Source organism: Cibotium barometz, chromosome 17, assembly GCF_041138505.1.
Source record: "Cibotium barometz isolate CiBa-2024 chromosome 17, ASM4113850v1, whole genome shotgun sequence".
NCBI lineage: Eukaryota > Viridiplantae > Streptophyta > Polypodiopsida > Cyatheales > Cibotiaceae > Cibotium > Cibotium barometz.
Window position 1 is genome coordinate 24,524,469 of NC_141062.1, and position 25,274 is coordinate 24,549,742.

General features: G+C 48.8%; 1 protein-coding gene across 5 annotated transcripts in view; it reads right to left on the minus strand.

Annotated features, from left to right (window-relative positions):
* Positions 1 to 2,700: 2,700 nt before the first annotated feature.
* The window catches only part of LOC147629811 (uncharacterized), a 162,894-nt gene continuing 140,320 nt past the window's right edge, over positions 2,701 to 25,274 (minus strand). For all 5 annotated transcript variants that reach the window (XM_086811338.1, XM_086811335.1, XM_086811340.1 and 2 more), the window contains 2 exons: positions 3,588 to 3,659; positions 2,701 to 3,502 (listed from right to left, as the gene is read on the minus strand). In XM_086811338.1, the coding sequence (XP_086667464.1) occupies positions 3,410 to 3,502; positions 3,588 to 3,659 (165 nt within the window). In that variant the 3' untranslated portion in view covers positions 2,701 to 3,409. The remainder of the gene's footprint in view (positions 3,503 to 3,587; positions 3,660 to 25,274) is intronic.

A 25,274-nucleotide genomic window follows, 5' to 3' on the forward strand; every position in this document is an offset into this window, starting at 1 on the left:
TGTTGTGTGTGTGTGTGTGTGTATGAGAGAGAGAGAGAGAGAGAGAGAGAGAGAGGGTAATGTTAACGTCTACAAAGACCCCAAGCGTATGTAAGGCCAAAAGTGATACAATGGTACCATGGATATATTAAGCCATGGAAAACTAAAGGAAAAGGTAAAAAGAAGACATCTAAGACTAATGTATGTACATGTAATCAACTTCTTATCTAGTTGTCATGATCACCTAATGATGATACCGACCTCGACTAGAATTGACCTAATGGCAAAGAGAATGGCAAGCTGCTCTAATAAGAGCATGTCACATCGGTGGGGAGAGAACACGAGAGAGAGAGAGAGAGAGAGAGAGAGAGAGAGAGAGAGAGAGAGAGAGAGAGAGAGATTAAGTTGTATTAATGTCTTTAAAGGCCAAAATGACCTATGAGACCAAAATGTTACATCATGTCCATGGAATACATCATCATGGTACTGAAAGTAAAACTGCAAGAAAATATCCGTTAAATTTCAAAGAGCCTCAAGCTCTTGCATCATCCAAGAATATCACATAGGGCGCTGGAACATGGTACCCAGTGTAGTAATGTTGAGCCGACGGGAGAAAGTCGTGTGGTGGTGGGAAATGATGGCTTTGATTCTCCTGAGGTCCCGTGGGTGTGGGTGGCGGGCGGCCACTATGTCGGGGTGTCGGGCTCTTCATAGCTTGGTGGCTTTGTCTAATGTCACTCCTCTCGGTTGAGCTCCTGCATTAGCTTGGAGGTTGGGGGGAGTGGGTGGATCTACTCTCGGGGCTCTAGTCTGGAAGTCAATGAGAGGTCTCTATGCTGGTTCTCGAGTAGGTGCAGCTAATCTGGGCCGTAGTAAGGATTTCCTGTGTCTCCAGAGCTCCAGAAGAATGAGCCCTAGGCGTCTCTCATTTGGAAAATCCATGATCCTAGAGAATGGTCCGGGTCCCTCTCAGAAGAGGCAGTGGAACCTCCCCTTGATCTCATAGTATACTAGGCATATATATACATAATGAGCCTCTGTCTCAACATGTGTATGGCGAAGCTGGCATGTCCTATCCTCTGGTGTAGCTGCTCTTAGTCCATATCTGGCTGTCTCCACTCTCAACTGGTGGGATGAGATGTGGATCTGTCCAATCGCACACCACACCCCAAATGAGAGATGTGAATCCATGTAGTGGCGTATAATGAAGCCCTCCTCCGTCATGTGAAAGTGTATATGTAGAAAGCCATCCTCGTCCCTAGGCATTGGAGGGATGGATGCCAGGTCCTCTTGAGTATCCAATCTCACAATGTACTTCCTGATCACCCTGTTCAATCCTGTGCGATTGAGAGCAAAGGAAGGGTCCTCTATGATGTACTGAAATAGTGGGAGTGCCCCCATCTGCAAGCCATGCATACCAAACCAAGTGCTCACCTGTGCATACCAACACTGTGTGTCTCCATCAAGTGCCAGTTGTCTCTTGAGGACTCCAGGGCATCTATCTGGTGGGAGCTCCCGTAATTGTTGCTAGTATGTCATTGTCTTGAAAAGAGCCTCTATCACGATAGGAGCAATCCCCATCTCCGCTCGCACAATATCATGTGGCATTGAAGGCTTACTCCTGGATCATGTGCGAGATCATCATCACTAGTGGCCTCTCCATCGACTTCCAGCCATCATATACCTCTCCTGTATCTATCACAGCTCACTCCCTTATCCATCTTCTCCTATGGTATAAACTGGGACCCCAAATGGGAGCTCCAAACAATAATGCATGTGTGACTAATGTGTCAAACAGCCACAGCTTCGTCCTTGGCTCTTGAAACTGCAATGCCTCTCAAGTGAGCCAATAGTTGCATACCCTTGCATCAATCTGCTTTCAAATGCCTTCCGCATAGGGAACTGAGGCTTGGCAAAAGTGATCCCAAGATATACATAAGAGGCCACATACTCCACGGGCTGCCCACTATATGTAAAGTGAGGTGTGGATTTGCTATTTACCCATTGTGGGGATGTGTTAAAGATCATAACCTTGGTCTTCTAAAGGTTCACTGTAAGGTCCCGATCCTCCCAAAAATCCCATAATGCATCTAAGTGCCTTTGCAACCCCTCTGTGAATCAGAGATAAGGACAATGTCATCTGCATACAATAAGATAGGTATCAAGACTCCTACCAACTGTGCTCTTGGTCCTCCTTGTCTATCTATGTAGTCAGATATCTCATCAAAAGAGATTAGGACACATGGGGCAGCCTTGTTTCACTCCGATAGTGCTGTGTATGACATTTGAGTCACCCTCGGGGTCCTTACTCTGCCGGTGATGGGCTCGTACAATGTAAGGATCCCCCAAAGCATAGAAAAGCGTGTAATGAGACCCACAATGCATTTCTGAGGATTGCAAAATGCAAGACATATTTCAAGAAATACTATAGACACCATCTTCATTTTGGAAATGAAAAGTACATCCAAGGTAATAGGACATCAAGTGTCTAGAAACGGTATTCACACATATTACTCGAGGATGCAAGACGAGCCATTAGAGAGAGACCTTTATCTCTTTGGATTTTACAACCTTATCCAGGGAAAGTACTAGAAAGATGAATCGTGTTTTGCGAGGTTTTAATCCTTTCTCTTCAAGCATCCCATAGTTAACTTGGTCAATACAATTCAAGAAATGGTGACCAGATCTCTTGTTAATTTCTCTCAAAGGTGTTTGGTATACTTTTAAAGTATCAAATTTCATTGGCTTTACTTGTATTCAATGTTCACTAAATGATTATTCAAGAAGGGTTTCGAACCATCAGAGTATATTCAATACACCCAATCAAAGAAGCGTGGGTCCAAGGAAAAAATAGGTGCTCTTTTTAGCGTAATGTCCATTTTACAATGTCCTCAAAGACGTTTTGGGGTATTTTACAAGGAATATTTCTAGCTATTAAAAAAAACACTCCGAATCACTAATGCTGTAGAAAAAATCACCAAAATACATTAGTAAGATATAAATTTTGAAAACTTTGCCCAACTTTTCTACCTTGTCCATGAAAAATATATGCCAACCTATCTATATGTATACCATGGAATTGGCCTTTTATTTTGTAGCCTATAATGGGCCTGTTCCTCCACCAGGTAAAGCAACTCACAGAGGAGTCACTTAAATCACAAACACATTACATCCTTGTAGAGGCTAACTCGAAGGAGGGTGGTAGGACTTCACTTGGAAAGATAGACCACACCCAAGACTTCCCAAGATATACGTGTGCCCATAGAGACTCCAAGCCCACCAATTGAAGTGAGGGTGGGACAGACATAGTTGCACCCAGGCTGGCCAGCCCATCTTGACTTCCTGGCCTTCAGATCCCCCGTCTAATCCCCCGCCCCTGTCCAATGGGCAGGGGTTTCTCTGTGAACAACCTTCACATTAAGCACCAAGGTTACCTTTCTCCAACTGCAGCAGTCACCTGGCATATCTCACTGTGATAGTGAGAAAGCTCTTTTGCAACAGCCCCTTTGTTGTAAAGGTATGCCTGCAAAACGAGGAAAGTAGACAAACTCATCTTCAAGTGCTCTAAATTCCCACTAAGAAGGATTGCATAGTGTGATAAAGGTTACCTGCTGAATTAGCTCCTCCACAAAACTGCACTTCTCAACTGGAAAGTCTGGAATCGAGAGTATTTCAAACAGCTGCACCCCAATCATCCGTAAACATCTACCGTAGAAAAAACCAAAAATAAAATATAAAAAGGTGCTTTCATTTGATGCTGCCTGGATATCATCACTCTAGCCTTTTTTTTTTTTTTTCTGGGAAAGAGATCCTTCTATTAGTTACCGAACAAAACAGCCATAATGGCTAAGTACAAACTCAGCTCCATAGAGGGAAGCGAGAATCAAGAAAACTGAAAAGGGGAAGGATGCTCTTCTTCCCTGGCTGGCCGCTCAGGGAGAAGGCTACCTCATACAATGGGGGAGCGAACAACCACCCAGGATTTCTATAGTGCCAAGTGGGCTCACCACCACTGTTGCTGAGAAAAGGACTAGATGTTCCAGATGGACTCCGCTGGTGGCGTGAGGGTGCCCTCGATGGCCTCGCTACAACGCGCTCTCCAAATATGCCACGCAACAATACTGCTGCAAATCTCCCATCTTTGGTTGGAACCCGGAGTCTGATGATCAATGGAGGGAGCTAGAACTAGAACTGCAGAAATCTGGAGATGAAAGACCCACAAGGTAAGTCCCCCACCATCCTCCTCATATGCCATGGTGGCCTCGGCCTCAGTGGCCCAAGTAACTGTGCGGGAGGGGGCCTAGTCCATAGTGAAGATGCAGAGAATCCTCTGCCAAACCTGCTCAGCCTTCAGGCAATCCCAAAGGCAATGTCGTGACTCTTGTAGATGGCCACACCTCGAACAGACTGCTGGCCTACCTCCAATGGCCAGCCAAGTGCCGGACCCAGGCTTCGATGTGCCAGCTACCACAGCAAAAGAGTGATCTTCGCGGCCAAAAACTATCCCACAGCCTCTTCTAGAAATCTGAGAGAAACTAAGGATGGAGGCCCTGAGACTGCCAGTGCCCTACTGCAGCTGGAGTGCTCTCGATCACGGGCATCTGAATCTTGTGGCCCAGCCGTGCACTGTAAGTAAAGAAAGGGGTGCCAGGAGCCTCCTCACTATCATAGCATGTGCACTCCCCCGCATCCCACTAGATGCGCATAAGAGGGCGACCCTCCCAAATCCATAGCCACCAGAATCCCTCTCTGCCCACCTGGGCCGGTGGAGGGTCTATGTGCCAACTATGCTCATGAAAACCAATCATCCTCACCCTCTGCAAGGTGCATCCATTGAAAATCCTCCAAAGGGGGCTCTGCTCTGTCGAGCCTTCTGTGTGGTCTAATAGAGAAGGTGAGTAAAGCGGAGCTCTCATCAGTGCCATGGACAGCCAAGTTTCATAGTGTCCTCCATCCTTTGTTTGGGCATTTGCACATTTTGGGGAATCACAAACGAAAGGCATGTGTTGATATATGAAGCACTCGTTAGGGAGGCCTACTCCCCCCCCTTTTCTTTCCTTCCTCCTCTTTGTTTCCCTGCCCCTCTCCTCTCTCCCCTCCCGTTAAGGTTGATGCTTCTTAGCGTCTGGGGTTTTCAGCTTTATTCGGCAAGCTTCGGTATTTTCTAGTCTTCACCCTCAAGAGGACTCCATGGCAGCTGCTCTGTTATCCCTGACCGAAGCCGCTGTTGCTTGCATTTCCTTCTCCGAAGCGGATCTACAGGTTCTTGCCGCGACTGTTGCCTCACTTGAGGCCTCCACCCTGGTCTGCGAAATTGTTGTTGGTAGCTGCCCTGCGCGTGGACAGCTCAGGGATCTTTTTAAAGCCAGCCTCATTGGCGAACCTACAAAGATCATCAATATTCACCCTCTGGGGCGCGGATACTACCAAGTGGAGTTCGACTCGCCATCTGCGTTGGACCGCGTCATGCAGCTGAGTCCCCTAGCACTGCGTATGACACAGGCCTTCTTTGCACAGCGGCAACACGGCTTCGATCTTGTGTCTGATCCATTAGCTGGCGTTTTGGGCTTCCCAGTGACAGTTTGCTTCGTAGGCCTTAGGAAGGAGTACCTTCCTCTTCTCCCGGTGATTGGTGGTGCCATGGGGAGAGTGATGGAGCCCCCCCCCCCTCCGTTGCCTTGGGCCTCGCGAGGGCAGTTGAGATTCCATCCCTCCACATATGTGTGGCCTTGCCGGAGTCTGTAACGCATTGTATATCTATTCCTAGCCTCCGAGGAGACCCCATACAGCAGCGCGTGGAGTATTCTAGCCTTCCAGGCCAATGCTTCATTTGCAGACAAATGGGTCATTTAGCTAGAGCTTGCCCTCGACAACAGTCCAGGAGACCACTTCCGATGGTTCCTCCCCCCGCTTCTCGTGCTCACACTCACCAGGGGGTAGAGAGGGACTAGTCCTTAGGCAGTAGAGTACTAGGCCCCGACTTCGGGTGACCCAGTGGTGGACGGGTGAGTGGCGGACAGTTGGACCACGCCCGGGCTGCCAGATGATCACCAAAGGCGAGCATCGCCACTAAGCGCGCTAGGCTGGCAGATCTCAGGAGGATTCGGTTTTGTCAGTGAACCGTTACGAGCATTTATCTTAGCATTTTCCCATTGGTGACGGCCCTCTCCACGCTCGGAGTGGCCCCTCCGGCCTCACCAGTATGGCGGCCGATCCCTCGTCGAGATCCCCCTGACCCCCAGTGTTCTGAGAGGCCAGCCGGGCTCTTTGAGCCCCCAGCGGGCCCCTCCCCTTAGCTTTCCACTCCGATTCACCGATTCTCTGATCCGGTAGAGATGACCATTGCCGCCTCCCCGATGAGGGCTCTCCCGCCAGAGTCCCCAGAGGTGGAGCCCCTAGGATCCTGGGAAAGTCTATGGACTACACTTTCTTCCGGTGTCTGCTGACAGGAGGGACCGACATGTTTGAGGAGACAGTAGGCCCTGTTCGGGTATGTGTGGTTTTTCACCACTCTAGGTCCACTACGCCAAATAATGGCACGATGATCTTATCTTTCCCCTTCAGTGCAGCCTTGCAGACAGAGTGGGATCCTGAGTTGGTGGCATCCAAGGTCAGGCAGTGGAGCTCTCCCACCATCTCCACAATCTCCGCATCATCGACATTCTCACCCATTTTTGGCCTCTGGTTAGGATAGAGCTTGGAGGTTCAGTCCATCGAGGCCACGATGGGGAGGTGGTAGCCTCCAGTCTGGAGGTGCCGCTCTCTGTGTTCATGCATACTTCTGTTGTGGTACCTCTTCCCCCCTCTTATAGATACATCTAATGTGATCGATGGAGTCCAGAGCATGCATATGACTCTTCGAGTGGAGGGCAGTTCCACTAGTGCCGCATCACACCGAGATTGATATGCGGATTGTTTCATGGAACATTTAGGGTTTAGGGGGGCCTCAGTGCTTTCATAGATGAGGCGTCCTACGAGGCGAGCTTCAGAGGGACATAGTGGGGGGACCCATAGACATTATTTTCCTCCAGGAGCATCATCTCTCAGAGGGGCGCACCTGCAGATGCGAGAAGATTCTTCCAGGTAGGAGTCACACTTTCTGGTCCCCATCCTTCGGCCCCTCAGGGACGCATGGAGGCGTGTGTGTATCTGTTAGTGAGCAGCTGCTGCCAGCAGTGACTGGCTCAGGAGTCATTGTCCCAGGGCGGCCACAATGGATTACCATTACTATTGGAGAGGATAGTGTTGGCTTCCTCAATGTTTATGCTCCAAACCTTGCTATAGGTAGAGCCCTCTTTTGAAGCTCACTACGGCAGGCCCTCCCTCAGGCTGACTTTTGGTGCTTGGGCGGTTACTTTAACATGATAGAGGCAGCAGAGGACAGACTTGGAGGTGGCATGGCCACAGTTTCAGAAGCAGAGTACTCCACTTGGGAGGAGATTCTTGTAGTCAGGGGACAAGACCCTTGCCATCTTCCAGAGTTTGGGCGTAGCCCTGGGAGCCTTTAGCAGCACCGGCCCCAACCTCTCTAGACCTGACACGTTTTATGTTGATGACTGGGCTTGCAGACGAGGGGGTATGATTGGTATTTTGGTGGGTACTTCATTTTCTGATCACGCTCCGGTTATTTTGTCCATAGAGGACCCCTGGAGACATGACATGCATGTGAACTCGAGGATTCCAGACAGCCTCATTCAAGACCCCGAGATATGCAGCAGGATAGAGCAGATATGGGTGGGATTGGATTTTCTTTCAGGCTCTGCTGCGTGCACTTTGGATGAGGGCTTATGGGAGATCAACAGTTTCTTGCAGGAGGCAGCCCAGAGCTGATTAGAGGGTTTTTGGAAGAAGGAGAGGAGTTTGAGGAGTCGTCTTGCCTCTTTACAGCCACTTTAGGATAGGTCCCGGATAGCCAGCGGATCGAGAGTCACCTTGCCGCCGCTTGCACGGAGATTAGATCCATAGCGGAGAGGAGGGTGGAGTACAGGTATCATGCCAGGGCCTCTTTCTGGACTCAGGCAAGCGACAGAGTCATAGTCACACGGGATTTCTTTGAGATAGCCGGCCCCCACAGGGGGAGAGACGGTATTCGTAGGTTGCGTGGCCAGGATGGAGCTATTGCTTCACATCCCCCGCCCCCCCAATCGCCAACATCTTTACCTTTTGGGAGGTGACAGCTTCAGCCAAAATGCGGCAGCACGACCTCAAGGCTCATAGTGCTACTCCTAGACTTTGAGAAAGCTTATGATAGGGTGGATTGGAGCTTTCTGGAGGGCACTATGAGACGGATGGGATTCCCCATGGAGTGGATTTGTCGAGTCTCAGGACTTTACTTAGCCTCACACAGCCAAGTTCTCATTCAGGCAGCCTGTGGCGACAGATTCCCCCTCTCCCGCTCGGTTCGACAGGGCTGTCCTTTGGCACATTACCTCTTCCTATTTGTCGTCGAGGCCATGAGTAGTTTTCTCTCCACCCAGGAGACCGGGCTTCAGGGATTGCGTCTTCCCCTCCTCACACAGGAGGAGCTGTTGGACTCAGAGTTTGCAAAAGACACAACAACTTTCCTTGCTTCTTGCAGGAGGTGTGGGGAATCTACAATGATTTGTGGAGGCGACCGAGGTTTTCTATCGCGCATCAGGAGCATAGATCAACTGGCACAAGTCGTGTGGTTTTTGGGTAGGCCTAGCATCCGCCCCGACTTGGCGACCAATTGAGGATTTCCAATGGGTCTCGAGGGACACTCCAGTTTGATATCTTGGTTGCCAGGTTGGCATTGATCTCTCTCCCTCTTCTGAGTATTCAGAAGAAGCTTCTATATTAGAGCTCGACGATGCTCTCCCTAGCAGGCAGGGTGGTGGTGGCGAACCAGGTACTTCTTGCCACCAAGTGGTACATCACTTCGTGCTGGGCCTTTTCTTGGGCATGTATTGGCCAGGTACAGCAATTGATCCGGAATTTCTTATGGGCCGGAAGTGATGGGAGGCCAGCCAGGGCCAAGGTGGCATGGAGAGTGATTATTCAACCACGTTGCAGAGGGGGGCTAGGCCTCATTGACCTGGCTATTTAAAGCCGTGCCCTGCTGGGCAAGCTGATTGTTAGAGGCCTCCTTCCCGGTGGTGAGTCTGGAAGGATTTTCTATTGGCCCGGATTTCAGCCTGCACTCCAAGTCTTGAGGGTGAGGGCCCTTGGCCGCAGAGTACTAGATGGATCTTCACAAAGATGCAAGCCCATTGTTTTAGCCGGGCTTTTGAGGACAGATTTGCAGCCAGTTTACTTTGTGCTTGGGAGCACCTTAGGCCTGCCCTCAGACAGATAGCTCCAGTTGCCTCAAAGAAGCGGCTTCGACAGCCTTTGGTCTGGAACCCCTTGATCCGTTTACCTAGTGGCCACATGCTAGGGACCGACCGCATGTTTCTTGAGAAGCCTTGAGCATGGGACCAACCAGGTCTCTATAATTGGATCGCCCATAGGTAGCTACCCCCGGAGGTGCAGGAGAGAGGCTTGACAGGGATCCGGCGTAGACATAGGCTCAGCATCGACATCGACTCAGCTATCCCTCAGGAGTGGCTAACTCCCCCCACTGTGGCTAGGCGTGTTTACCAGACACAATATCCTAGTGGCGGTCCACAGAGCAGATGAGGATAGTGGTCTGCCCGCTTTTTCTATTGGAGGATTTCATTGGTTGCACCTTGCAGAGGGTGAGGGTGATTGGTTTTCGGGCATGGGAATGGAACATAGATCCAGCATCGCCCCAGGCAGAGATGGATTTGGGAGTGCCAACCTCTTACGTGCCTTCACTGGGACCCGAGAGAGTGGACTTGGCATGATCCAACGGATCAGGAGGAGAGTCTGGATGCCCCCTTTTTTGCATATACTGTGCGGCTAGGCCGCAGGATCCAGATGCCTGAGATGGATGGCACACCGGCAATAGCAACACATTGGCAGTCTCAGGGCCTCTCACATCGCTTCCTTTGCGACTTCCGGAAGAGACTATGGGACAGATTTCCGCCTAGAAAGATCACCCTCTTTCTTTGGTTGATGGCACATAGGAGTTTGGCGGTCGGTACTTGGTTGGCAGTTGGAGGTCGGCCAGCAACTTGTCCACAGTGCGGCCACCCCCAAGAGTCGTAGAGATATTGCCTTTGGGATTGCCCAAAGGCTCAACAGATTTGGCAGTGGATTCTCTGCATCTTCGCTATGGACAAGGCATCGACCCGAATCATTACATGGGGCACTGTCGCTTGGGTCACAGATGCTGGAGTGGTCAGGGCTTATGAGGAGGATGGAGGAGAGCTAGGTCTTTAGGTCTCTCACCATCGTATTGTAGCAGTACCAGTCACAGCCCCACCTACACGCAACTGGCAACTAGGCTCATGCTAGAGATGGGAGATTTGTAGTAGCATAGCAGCCAGGCACATTTGGCGTGCTAGATGCAGCGAGGCCATCAAGGGTACCCACACTCCGCCGGCTGAGACCATCAGGAGCATATGGCTTGATATCATTCACACCCTCTGCTGTCAGTGGGGGAAGTTATAGGGAGGTTCTGACCGCATGTGGAAGCGGTGGGAAGCTTTCTTGAGGCTTTGGAGGCTTGGCCCTTTCCTCACAGATAGAGGCGGTGACCCCATTTGGCATTACAGACCACCTGTGTGGTTGTTCCCCCCCCCCCCCCCCATCCCCCCCCCATGAGATAGCCTTCTCCTCATAGAGCGGCCAGCCAGAGGAGAAGCGTCTCTTCCTCGTATAATCATGTGATTCCCGCCCTTAAATGAGGTGAGTTTGTATTTAGCCCTTCGTGGTTGTATCTAGCCCTTTGTGGCTGTTTTTTCTTTAACTAATAGAAGGATCTTTTTCCCAGAAAAAAAAATAAAGCATCAACAGTGCATGTGCACACAAAGAGAGAGAGAGAGATATTAACGTCTTCAAAAGACCCAAAGAGTCTCTGAGTTCAAAATGATGTGCACATAGTGTCCATGAAATCTCATCATGGATGAAATAAGAAAAAGCAACAATAAATTAAAGCTGAAAACTGAAAGCTAAAATCTTAGACTCTGAGATTATACAAGATGAAAAATCTAGATCCTGCTATGCTAGGTATAGGGTACAATAAGTGATGAGATAGGGTGGGGGGGGGGGGGAGAGAGAGAGAGAGAGAGAGAGAGAGAGAGAGAGAGAGAGAGAAAAGAAAGAAAGAAAAGATATATTAACGTTGACGGAAGGCCAGATTGGCCTATGAGACAAATCTGTATACAACAAGTCCATGTCTTGAGTATCATGGAAAGAAAAACTGAAATCAAAAGCTAATCCTAGTCATATGCAGCTCACTATGTAGTCACTATCTAGCATGCTATAGATGTACAATCATGATAGGTGGAGATGGCCGGGTGTAGTACATCATACATGGGGCATGGGGCAGGAGGACTCTCACATTTGTTGTACCCTGGTGTAGCCTCTGGACTCTCTCCTCCATGGCTCTGCGGTATCATGCCTGGATCTGGGCATGATAGAGTAGTGGTGGTCTGCATACAGGTAGTTGTGGCCTCGTGGTAGCTCTGACCTCCGTGGCTCTTTGTATTGTGAGCCCTTGTCGGAAGGTAGATGATACAGGGGGAGGGGGATGTGGTTCGCTGATAGGCCTGAAGAAGCTTGTAAATATTTGGTCCTCCTAGCTCTATTTCACATGATGAAATCCATGCCTGGACACCAGACAGGTGGAAGAAGACATGGGGACAGGGTCCATAAGATTTGATCAAGAAAAAGAACCATTCTTGGTCAAAAAGCAAGAAAAAGAAAAAACTCAAACACGGTTGACCGCAAGCCAAGGGCACCATTGGAAAGAGGAGAATAAGCCGAACCAAAAAGCTAAAAGCCGCTTTCTCAAAAAGCAGCTCTAAGGCCAAAAAGCAAGGCCCTGAAGTTGTAAAAGCACAAATCAAGAACTTTGGCTATTATTAATAATACTTAATAAAAAGGCAAAAGCAAAGCAAAAGCATCACTTTTTGGCAAAAAGCAAGGCTTCCCCAAGTATAACAGAAGCATGAGCCTCTCTTGAGCATGAAGTTGAAGAAGAACCTCTTCATCGCGTTGCCATCTTCGTTCAAGCGTGGTGATTCCCCGAGGCTTCCCCAAGTATAACAGAAGCATGAGTCTCTCTTGAGCATGAAGTTGAAGAAGAACCTCTTCATCGCGTTGCCATCTTCGTTCAAGCATGGTGATTAGCTTCTTCTTCATCATCTATGAACCAAATCATGGAGTTCTTCATCGCTACCCGAGCGCCTCCAGCAACTGCAGTGCCACCACACCATCTTTTTGTGCGACTGTACGGATCCGTACAGCTGTACAGACTGTACGGAGAGAGAATTTCAAAAACCCTAAAAAATCCAAAAACCATAAATCTGCTCAAAAAAATCGTAAAAAACTGCTTTTTGGAGCTTTTTATCGCCCGAAAACCATTAAAACAGGCTTTATATCAGTTTTCTTGCCAGAAAGAGCATCTCTAGGGTTTTCATCATCGACAAGGCTATAGTAATTGTGGAGATTATTCATGGGATGAGTGAGTGGATTTAGAGCTTGGACATGGAACTTGGGCATAGAGCTTGGACATGGAACATGAAGCTTGGACATAGACATGAAGAACTTGGACATAGAGCTTGGGCATGAAGCTTGGACATGAACATGGAACATAGAGCTTAGACATGGAGCTTGGATTTTGGACAAGGATTTGGACTTGGACTTGGATTTGGATTTGGATTCATTGGACTTGGGATCCATTGGATTTGGATATTGGATCTGGTACTAGCCCGGTGAGAGATACTTGTGGGTCATCCCCGTGGTGTGCTCGGCATCACAGATCTTGTGCGTCGACATCGACATCGGCTTGGATGTCCTACATCAGCATATTTGTTTGTTTTGTATTCATTGATTGTATTGATCCTGGCCAGCGTGTCCGTGGATTGTTCCTGAATAAATTCCTGAAAGGGGGCGGGGCCTGTTTCCCGCTCAATGTGGTGTACTGTGCAAGATCCCCATTCCCTTTTCTCTCTCCCCTCTCTCTCTTTATATTGTTTATCTCTTGGACATGTGGTTGAGTCTGTCATTGTACGCTCCACTGGGCTTACAAAGCTGGTGATTTGTGTGGCTGGGATCTTTGGCTCTGCACCTGTAGAAGCCTCTCTCTATGTCAGTGTAGCTCAAGGAGGAAAAGGCCTATAAGCATCTCTGATCAGGATACTCCATCACCCGGCTAAGTGGGCCAAAACCCTCTCTAAATAAGTAGTGGTATCTCCCTCTGATCTCATAATATACAGGGCATCTACATATGTAATGCTCATCTGACTCTACCTCTCTATGGCACAATCTGCATACTCTGTCCTCTCTAGGGGTCTGTGCTGCTCTCCCTGCCTCAATCTCCAGAGTGTGAGAGGAAACTCTGATCTGACCAATAGTCACCCTCATAGCGTGAGACATATGTACATCCATATAGCCTGGGCGTTTGACAAATCCATCCTCTATGAATCTAAGGAAATGATCTTTGCAGTATTGCATCTTGGTGGGAAGGGGACCCCACCAAGTCTCCCTGGTGTGCATCTAGATCAAATCCTGTCTCAGAACTCTATTCCTCTCCTCTCTCGGGAGAATGTAAAGAATGGGGAGTCATCATCATACTGGAAGGGTGGTAATCTATCCATGTCGAGCCCATGTGCTGAGAACCACTCATCTCCTGCAGCATACTATGATGGGTCATGGCCCTCTGTGAGGACTCCATGGCCAAGTGGGATAGTCTCTTTGGACCCATGCCTCTAATGCGTCTGATGTAGGCTATGGTCTAAAATAGAGCCTCTATCATCATGGGGGGGACTACAAGTTCTCTGCTCTAACGATCTCATGTGGTACTGATGGCTTGTTGCGAATCATCCTAGAGATCACGAGGATCTGCGGTCTCTCCATCTGACACCAATCATATGTGGAGAGGTTAGGGGCCCATACCGATGCTACACACATCATAGCTGGGGTGACTAAGGTGTCAAATAGCCATCCTTTGGTGCGAGGCTCCTAGAAGTGAGCCTGATGACATTGTCGCTCCATCAATGCAAGGGCAACATAACCTCGGGTGAGCTTGTCCTATGATGCATATATGCGTAGGGTATACAAGAATGCAATGCAGATCTGTCTAGCTCCAACCAGTACCATAATGGGGGTGTAATATGTGATACATAGGCGATGGCGAGGCAAAAATACCTCGGAGCATGATCTCCGGGTGTGAGTGTAAGTGAGCTAGCCGCTCCTGGATATGGTGCTGATGTCGAGCCCGTATCTCTGTGATCTCCCTCTGATGTAGTCTGGGAGTCTGGTAGCCTGGTGCTCTCGGTCTCCGTCTGGCTTGGAGGTCTGCAGCGTGCTGAAGTGTAACCCCCTCCTGTGTCAGGGTAGGCACTAGGATAGATCTTTGAAAGAAATCAGTGAGCTGGAGCTGTCGCCCACCTCTCCCTGTGGTATGAGTCCGTAGCAGTGTTTCTCTGTGGCGCTGTCTCTAGCAAGAACTGGCCAAATCTGCACTGGTCTGCAGACTCCATGATCTGGCGGAGTGAGGGATGTCCACAGAAGATGGTGGTGTATCTCTCTCTAATGACACTATATGCTCTGCATCTGCATACATAATGTTCCTCACTCTCAACCTCCTCCTGACATAGTCTGCATATCCTCTCTGCTCTGGGGATTCGTGCTGCCCTACCTGCCTCAATCTCAAGCTGGTGTGATGACACTCTGAGCTGGCCAATCACCATCGGGCACTGTGAGGCATGGACACATCCATGTATCCAGGTCTCTGTATGATTCCATCCGCTGAGATACGCATTAATTGATCTCTGTAGTATAGCATCTTGGGCGGTAGAGGCTGACTGGGTGTAATCCAAGTCTCTTGAGTGTATCGTTGCCATAAATCCTGCCGAAGGACTTTGTTCCTCTCACTGTGAGAGAGTTGGATGTGTGGTGCATGTATCTCATACTGAAAAGGTGGCAGGTGATCTATGTCAAGACCATGCTGAGTGAGCCATTGTATCATCTGAAAACCATGATCTCCTATCTCCACTCTCTGCGAGCTGCCTGGATGCCCCAAAAGCTCTATGTGAGAGTCGATCTGATGGCATATCTCTGATCCTCTCTATGAAGCAGATCGTCTAGAAGAGGGCCTCTACTAGCATAGGAGGTGTAGCAAACTCCGTCCAGACAATGTCATGTGGGACGGAGGGTTTACTGCGGATCATCCATGAGAGCATGAGAATATGAGGCCTCTCTATCTGAGACCATGTGGAGGTGGCGAGCCTAGGTGCCCATACTGCTGCAGCATACATCAAAGCAGGGGTGACTAGTGTGACAAACAACGGGGCTCCTGGAAGTGTGCCTGGTGACACTGTCTCTCTAGCATGGCCAGAGCTGCATACCCTCGTGTGAGTCTATCCCTGGCTGCCTGTGCCATAGTAAATCTTCTTGGCGGAGTCGTAAATGTAATCCCCAGGTACACATATGAGTCTACCACCTCTACCTGTCCTCCTGCTAGTGTGAAGATGGCTTGTCGTCGAACCGGCCCTGAGGTGTGGAAAATCATGGCCTTGGTTTTCCCAAGGTTCACTGTAAGCCCCCTCTGTGTGCAGAAGTCATCGAGTGCATGGAGATGGTGCTGTAGTCCCATCCGCGACTCAGAGACTAGAATAATATCATCTGCATATAGCATAATGTGGACCGTGGTACCTATCCCCACCACCGTGACCAATGAAGTCAGCCACCTCATCGATGTATAGCCCAAATAGTGTAGGAGAGAGTGGGACTCCTTGCTTCACACCTATGGTGCTAGCAATAACATCACATAGCCCCCCGGGGCATTGTATGCGCCGGAGCACCTGCTCATATAAAGCATAGATGCCCCAAACCATCTCTGATGGGATCCCCAATGACTGTGGGCGCTGGAAGAGTCTCTCTCGTGGCACCGTGTCAAATGCTTTGCGGAAATCCACAAAGCAGAAGTATAATCTCTTCTCCCATGCCCTAGCCTGGTCAATCAGACATCTCAGAGTGAATATATGGTCAATAGTGGAGAAAGCTCGTCGGAATCCAGCCTCCCCTGGTGCTCGCAGTACCTCCTCTTCTGCATATGAGCTCAACTCTGCCTCGAGCACTACGCCATAAAGTTTGACCAATGTATGACCAATCATGATAGTCCTGTAGTTGCGGGGGTCTAGCATGTCTCTCGCTTTGTGGAGAGGCACGATGGTGTGCATAGTCCACTCTGCTGGTAGGCCCTCCACTAGTGCCCTATTATAGAGGTGAGCAACAAAGGGTCCCAGTGTGTAAGCTGCATAAATAAGATGCTCACTTTGTATACCTGTGTGGTTAGCCGAACTCCCATGCTGTAACCGGCGGATAGCTCTCTCTACCATCGAGGCGGTAAAGAAAGTAGAGGTGGTAGGGCGGGATTCTTGTGGTTGTGGTATGGGCGACTGCTGAGGGATATGGTAGAGGCTCTTTGCATGTGTGTGCCCAATGAGACAGAGAGAAATGAAATGATATATTAACGTCTCTAAGAGGCCATAGTGGCCTATGAGACCAAAACTGAGAGTACATCTGAAGTTGGTGTCTCATCAAAGAGAATAACTAAATGAGACTAAAAAGTACAATAAACTGATTATCCTACAGTTATAAGAACAGAACTGTAAGACTCAGAGATAATACTGAGTAGAAAATACTGGAAAATACTGAAAAATGTATATCAGGTAGATCCATGTATGCTCATCAGTTGAAGTGTTGCCCTCTCCTTAGATCAAGTATCTCCGCCATGGGGCTGTCTAGAATGGAGAGGTCGTAGAAGCGAGGTAGGCCCGCTGCCGAGCAATAATGGCTCTGATCTGGCGATGGTGAGGATGCCGTGGTCGGGATCCTGGTGGGCGTGGCCATGTCCTTTCTATGTCCACTCTGATGATATCCATCCTGATCACGCGGTTTTGCTCTGAGCGAGTGAGATCCAAAAATGGACAATCCAGATTGTATTGAAAGGGTGGTAGTGCCTCTATCCGCAAACCATGTCGGTCAAACCATGATCTCATCCGAGCGTACCAACAATGAGTATCTCCATCCTCTGCCAACTGTATGGATGAGGTCAATGCCAATCGGTCTGCTGAGGGAGCTCCCATAGTCGCTGTAAAAAGGTAACTGCCTGGAATAGGGCCTCGGTTACTACTGGTGGGACACCCAGCTCAACCCGAACAATCTCATGTGGTATTGATCATTTGCTCCGAATCATGCGGGCAATCATCATAATCAGTGGTCTCTCCATTTGCCTCCATCCCTCATCTGTCCCTCTCTGAGATCTGTGATGTATACTAGGTCCCCAAATTGGAGCACCCTACAGGAGGGTCGGTGTGACAAGCGTATCAAATAGCCACAATTTTGTGCGTGGCTCTTGAAACTGTATGTGTGCACACTGCCTCTCAAGTGCCCGCAAGGCTGCATGCCCTCGAGCTAATCTAGCTGCTGCTGCCTCCTTCAGGGAGAAACGCGGTCCTGTGAAAGTAACTCCCAAGTAGACATATGACCTGACGTACTCTACCGGCTCCCCTCGGAAAGTGAACTGAGGCTCTGATCTCGTCACCCATGCCTGTGTGGTGTTAAACACCATAACCTTGGTTTTCCCAAGGTTCACTGTCAGATCTCTATCCGCACAGAAAGCCTGTAATGCATCCAAGTGTCTCTGTAATCCCTTCGGAGAGTTTGAGATTAGAACAATATCATCAGCATATAAAAAGATGGGTATCAACACCCTTGCCAGGCATGCCCCTGGGCCTCCCAATCTGTCTACATAATCAGAGACCGCATCAATGTACAATCCGAAGAGGGTGGGCGATAGCGGGCATCCCTGCTTCACCCCTATCGTGCTGGTCACCCTATCAGATAGTCCGCCTGGAGCTCGGACTCTGCCTGTCACAAACTCATAGAAAGCATATATCCCCTCTGCATATCCTTGGGTACCTCAATGTCATTTAATCTGTGCATAAGCCTGGCACGTGGTACGGTATCGAAGGCTTTGCGGAGTCCACAAAGCAGAAGTATATCCTTCTCTTCTATGCCCTGCCCTCTTCAACAAGTGCCCAAAGTGTCAGTATGTGATCCAAGGTAGTAAATCCTCTCCTGAAGCCAGCCTGTCCATGTGCTCGATGACCATGCCTCTCTGCCCATCGGCTCAGCTCCGACTCCAATATAGAGCCATATAATTTGGCCAAGTAATGACCAATCATGATCGTCCTGTAGTTTCCTGGTACCATGGGGTCCCCACTCTTAAAGAGTGGTAAAATGATATGCTCTGTCCAGCTTGTCGGGAAACCCTCACAAATGGCACGATTAAACACATGTACGATGAGCGGAGCCAAAGCGTCTCGTGCATATGAGAAGTGCTCTCCAACTAGCCCATCATGATCCTGTGCCCTTCCATTCTGTAACCTGTCTATCGCATCTAGCACCATCCGCATAGTAAAAAAGGTGCTGCTAGCCGGTCTAGCTCCCAGTGGAGGGGGGGTGGGGGGCTGTCCTGGTGCATCATATAGCTCTCTAGCATAAGTATGCCATGCCTCAGGTGCAGTAATCGGAGTACCAGGCTGTCTCTCCTAAAACATCTTCCATGCCCTCTTGCTGTCCTTCCCCAGGAAGAGTTGGTAGATCTCCTCCTCTAGCTTAGCCAGATAGGCTCGTTTCTTCCTCCGCACAAGGCACTGAAAGATCATCCTAGCCTGTCTATGCGTGTGAGACCCAATGGCAATCTCACGCTGTAGCTGTGCTCGTGTCTCACGACACATTATCATACCAACTGTTCTGTGGGGCAGTACTGTGGGGGTGGGTGGAAGGGATCATAGTACAAGGAAATGCATATGAGGCGGATGCATGTAGTACACCTGCCAATCCTCTCTTGATCTCGTCCAGAGGGCTATGCGGGTCTAAAGCGAACAAGCCATCAGATACTGCATCTCGATAAACCCCAACTGTCTCACGTGTAAATTGATATCTCGGGTACCTAGGTAGATGAGTGGCTGGTCCATCTCTCGGGGATCTACCTACTAGTGTGAAACTCAGGTATGCATGATCGGCTGCTATGCCAATGGGCCTACTGGAAATCGTGAAACCCCGCACATCAGGTATCAATGAAGGAGATCCCATCAAGTAGTCCACTGTGCTCGCTCCCCCTTTAGAGTTCCAGTGTGTGAGAGCATTTGATCCTTGCCATCTCGATAATCCATTGTATATGACCAACCCATGTGCACTCCCGAGTGTGAGAAAATGCCTGCCATAATCTGTAATCTCCCCCTCATCCTGTGCTGAGCTCTGCAACCCTACATCCTCTGCCGTGATCTCCCTGTACATAGCCTCTTGAGTATCATACAACTCTGTCTGCTCTGTGCCTGTACATGCATTAAAGTCTCCCAATAGTAATGTCTCCCATGCTGGCAAACCTCATGATATCATCATATAGTGGTATATAGGGCGACTCTCCTGATGGTGCAAACCTGGAGTGGGCTGGCGGAAAGTAGCATACCGCCACATATAGCTTGCGGAGCCCCTCTCTGCATATTCGGACCCACATGTACCTCGCATCTGCATCTCTATGTACCACATGTATTTTGCTCCTCCCTGTAAAGTATTGCCACTCCTCCAGATTCTCTCGTACCTCCCACTGTGCGTGGTTGAGGACAGAAAATTGATTCCCATCTATAACCCCGGACATCAGGAAGCCTCTTGTTTGTGCACTGATGGGTCTCCGTATACATAGCAATATCACTGTGTCTGAAAGTATCCTCAAAGTATCCTGCATCTGTTCTAAGGGCTCCGTTGCAATTCCGCACCGTGAATCGCAAGGTCTCATAGGCCGCGCACCGTCAAGCAGGCCTCCTCTCCGTAATGATGACTCGGCCATCTCTGTATACCGCCCATTTCCCCTCTTTGCTTGCCTCAAGCACACGCGGCATGTGTTCCTTCCGGTGTGCTATTTGTGCCGGTGTAAGGTCCTCATCCAAATAAATCTTTTCCCCCTTAAGGACCATCCTTTTGGAGAGGAAGGCCTTCTTCTTCTCCAAGACACCAAACCTGATGATCAATATCTTCGCCCTGGTCTCATCTCTGCCTACTCGCCATGCTCCAGTAATGGGTGTATCCAATTTTTGTTGCAAGAGCTTTTGCATCCTCTTGGGGATTTCCCTTATCTTCCCACCCAACTACACGTACATGTAAGGCATGTGCCCGTCTCTTGGCTTCCTCTTCCAATGGGTATCCTTCGGTTTTTTTACTACTTCAATCCATGGGTTGACTTCCTCAATTTGTTTCTTTGTGGCATTGGCAATTTCAGCCCATGAATGCATTTCCTTCTCACCTGCAGCCACTTTTGCCTTACATGATTCCAAAGTGTTTTGCATTTCTGTGATGTCTTTGTCGCGGTCAGCCATACATGTCTTCAAAGTGCCTTCGTACGATGCAACCTTTGTGCCAATCTCTCGGAGCATGTCATCCTTCCATTTTTGCATCTCTTTTTTCATTTCCGTGTGCATCAAGGCTTGGGCTAATTCCATCTCAACCCATACTTGGGCTTGCATTTCTCCCTTCAATTGGACATATATCCCTTCCTTCACCGTTTCGTATATCACTTTCCTTTGGGCATGCATCTGCTCGGTCCATTCCTTTTCAAGCTCTTGTCGCATGGTGTTCATCTCTGTCCTTATGTGAAGCTGTAGCTCCTCATAAAGGGCCTCATCTCGTCGGGCCATCTTTGTAATCCTTCGTGAGCCAAGGGACATGATTCCTTCCCTCAGTCTTCTGCGGTAGGCGTTTGGTGCCATCGTGGGGGTGTGAAAGGTTGTCTCACCATCCTGTTCCCCCTCAAGGGGTTGAGACATGTTTTCCCCTACTAGTTGTTGCCTTGGGGGCCTGAGCAAGGGTGGGTGGGAAAAGGGGACAAAAATGAGAACTGGCTGCGCATAGACCAGGCGCATAAGTCAAGCCCGCCAGGCTGCCAGCCTTCTCACACCAAAAAGTCTTACCACGTGCAGTCCAGACCTGTCGCCAAAGAGAGAGAGAAGATCGTTTCTGTCCTGTATGCCCAGCCAACCAGCTTTTTCAAAGAAGAACCACCCACGTATGCTGCAGCCCGACTGTGTGCCCAAGGAGAAGATCAGCCAGTCGCCTGTGTGCCTCTGTCTTCTCCCGCACCCTTCTCAAAAGAGCGTTAGAGAGAATTCAATGTGGAGAGAGAGAGAGAGAGTTCTGCTCGACTGCACCTCCTGCGCCTAGAAATGAAATGATATATTAACGTCCATAGTGGCCTATGAGACCCAAACTAAGAGTACATCTGAAGTTGGTGTCTCATCAGAGAGAACAACTAAATGAGACTAAAAAGTACAATAAACTGATTGTCCTACAGTTATAAGAACAGAACTGTAAGACTCCGAGATGATACTGAGTAGAAAATACTGGAAAATACTGAAAAATGTATATCAGGTAGATCCATGTATGCTCATCAGTTGAAGTGTTGCCCTCTCCGTAGATCAAGTATCTCCGCCATGGGGCTCTCTAGAATGGAGAGGTCGTAGAAGCGAGGTAGGCGCCTCCGATGCCGAGCAATAATGGCTCTGATCTGGCGATGGTGAGGATGCTGTGGTCGGGATTCTGGTGGGCGTGGCCGACGAGCACGACATAAGATAACTGCTCTATCAGTGGTGACTCCCTGGGGGCGTGCTCGGTGCCCATAGTTGTTTCTCGTACGCGTACGAACCTATTCGTACGTACGAGTCGTACGGTACGATACCGTACGAATTCGTACGATATCGTACGGTACGAGTTAGGGTTTTTTTTTTTTTTTTTTTAAAACCCCAAAAATTTTTTTTCCTTGAAAATTTTTTTCCAAATGCTTAAAAAAAATAGAAACCTTGCTTTACGAAGATCCCAAATGCTCGCAATACTTCGCAACTTTCGTGTCCACTCAGTATTCCATATGGGGTTGTGGAGAGACCTAAAAAATCTGGCGAGGTAGACTGGTAGTGTACACTTGATTGGTAGGATGAGAGAATCTTGCTACATCACTTGGGGATCCCTGGTATAGGTAGGCTAGACAATTAGATTCTCAAGTTATGCACAAGGGAGAACATTTGGACATGGCCATTTTGATCTAGAGAGGAGTCCCTAAACTTATCACCCTAGATGCACTCCTCGTATTTGTGCAAGGACGGTCCCTTAGTCATAAACGCTACACTGGGAGACCTTTGGTATTGCATTACCCATCCAGGTTCTTTTTTGGAGACAATCGGGAGATCCAACCGAGAGAGACACATATCCATGTACTGGTTTCTCAAGCACTGTAGACTCCTGCCCTCCCAACCTTCCCTCACATTCAAGCTTGAAGCTCCATAGCTTGTAAGTGTAAAAAATAAAAACCGTATTTTATCGTACCGTATCCCAAAATTTCATATCGTACCGAATATTCCCGTACGGTATCGTACCGTACCGTATCGTATTTTCGTACCGTGACAACTATGTCGGTGCCTTCATGGCCGAATGGAGGAGGTATCAGGAGGTGTGTGGGCAGGGTTGCTGATGCTGGTGCCGAAGAAATCTGTCTAGGTACATCATGGCTCGGCCTCCTGTCTGCCAAAAGGGTCTCTTTGTGTCTCTTGAGCTCAAGTAGAAACAATCCCAGGCATCTCTGATCCTCAAACTCCATGACCCTGCGTAACGGCCCAAAACCCTCTCAAAGAGGCAGTGATATCTCCCTCGGATCTCATAATAGACTGTACATCGGCAAATGTAGTGTTCCTTTGTCTCTACCTCCTGGTAGCATAGCTGACAAATGCGGTCATCCACGATCTGATGCACATATCGCCCTGTCTCAATCCGTAGCTGGTGTGATGAGGTCCGGATCTGTCCAATGGCACAACGTATCCCATGTGATAGGTGTACATCCATGTACGCCGGGCGGGTGATAAACTTGTGCCATTTTCGTGCCTAAGGGCTCAAGGGGACTAGTCCATGTCCTCTCTGCGTCCACTCTGATGATATCCATGCTGATCACGTAGTTTTGCTCTGAGCGGGTGAGATCCAAAAATGGACAATCCAGACTGTACTGAAAGGGTGGTAGTGCCTCTATCCGCAAACCATGTAGGTCAAACCATGATCTCATCTGAGTGTACCAACAATGACTATCTCCATCCTCTGCCAACTGTATGGATGAGGTCAATGCCAATCGGGAGTACCTTTGCTGAGGGAGCTTAAAAAGGTAACTGCCTGGAATAGGGCCTCGGTTACTACTAGTGGGGCACCCAGCTCAGCCGAACAATCTCATGTGGTACTGATGATTTGCTCCGAGCCATGCGCGCAATCATCATAATCAGTGGTCTCTCCATTTGCCTCCATCCCTCATCTATCCTTCTCTGAGATCTGTGATGTATACCGGGTCCCCAAATTGGAGCTCCGTACAGGAGGGTCGGTGTGACAAGCGTATCAAATAGCCACAATTTGGTGCGTGGCTCCTGAAACTGTCTCTCAAGTCCCCCAAGGCTGCATGCCCTCGAGCTAATCTACCTGTTGCTGCCTCCTTCAGGGAGAAACGCGGTCCTGTGAGAGAGAGAGAGAGAGAGAGAGAGAAATGGAGGGGGGTGATGTTGCGGAGGTGCTGCAGAGGATCGTCGATCTGCTGGTGGCAGGGGGTTATTTCCGCGCGCGCATCTCCTCGCTCTCCTCCTTTCGACAAGCTCACGGGAGGGCTCGCCTGGTGCTGCAAAAGAAAAAGAAAGGACTGAAGGTAAGTATCTAGCCCTACAATACATCAGTAGGGAGCATCCGGAAGCAGCAACTAGGGAAAGTGGGAAGCTAATGCTACTAGTCAAAATGGGGTGCATAGGTACATGGATACATGAATACATGAATATGAGGGAGTACATAAGTGTGACAGTGAGTACAATAGTATATGGCTGGAGTCGTAATCATCCTAGGAGCTCTAGCATGAGAGAGAAAAGAAGAAGAAGAAGAAGATATATCAATGTCTTGTAAAAGACCCAACGGGTCTATGAGACAAAAGGTGTACAATGTGTCCATGGAATCTCATCATGGAAAGAAAAAAAAAAAGCCAGAAAGAAATATATTAAGCGTCTACTAAAGACCCAATGGGCCTATGAGACCAAAGTGATACAATAATGTGCATGGCATATCTTATCATGGAACGGAAAATAAAATAAACTAAACAAAACTGTCCATGGAATCTCATCATGGAATACCACGAACATGGAACATGAGAGGATCATCAGCCCCCAACAGATGTGACTAATGCGATGGAGGTATGTGACTATCTCGAAGAGTGCATCCACTAACATCAAGGTTGGAGCAAACTCTGCCTGGATAATCTAGTGTGGGACTCATGCTTTGCTACAGACCATGCTGGAGAACATCATGATCTAGGGCCTCTGAACTCACTGCCAATCCTCATCAAATAAATTTGGCCCCCCAAAAGGCTAGTGTGATGAGGGTGTCAAAAAGCCAACCCTTCGTCCCCCAGGCTCGTGGAAATGTGCCTGGAAGTACTGCCGCTCAAGTAAGCTCAAGGCGGCATAATCCCGTGTCGCTCTAGCATGTGTTGTGCGAAACATGAGGAAGTGTGGGCGAATGAAAGTGACACCAAGGTAGACATAGGATGAGACAACTCCATACAATAACTCCAGAGGATCCCCTCTTGTATGTGAAGCTCAATCTGGAAGTGTAGGGGCGGGAGGTATTGAAGAGGGGGGGGGGGGGGGGGGTTTGGGGGGGCTTATAATAGTTTGAGAGGCTAAAAGATCATCCCTTGAAACATCACATGGTGACAACTTGGAAGTGACAGGCTTACCAAGGTTAACAGTGAGGTCCCGCTAAGTGCAAAAATCCTGTAAGGTATCCAAATGTCTCTGAAGCCCCTCGGCTCAATCTGAAAGGAGGACCATGCCAACTGCATAAAGTAGTAGGCGGATCAATCTGCCTACCAATGTCCAGCCCCGCCTAATCTTTCAATGAAACTCAGATCTCATTCATGTAGAGGCCAAAAAGAGTTAGTGGTAGAGGGCAGCCTTTTTTTTTTAATTTTTTAATTTTTTCAGAAAGAGACTTCTATTAAGTATGAGAAAAATATACAACAATCACAGCTATAAGCCGGAAGAGAATAGAATCACCCCAATATGTAAGGTGATTTCAACCACTGAGGAGCATCATGATGCCATGTAAGACCTGTGGTAATAGACGAAAAGAAG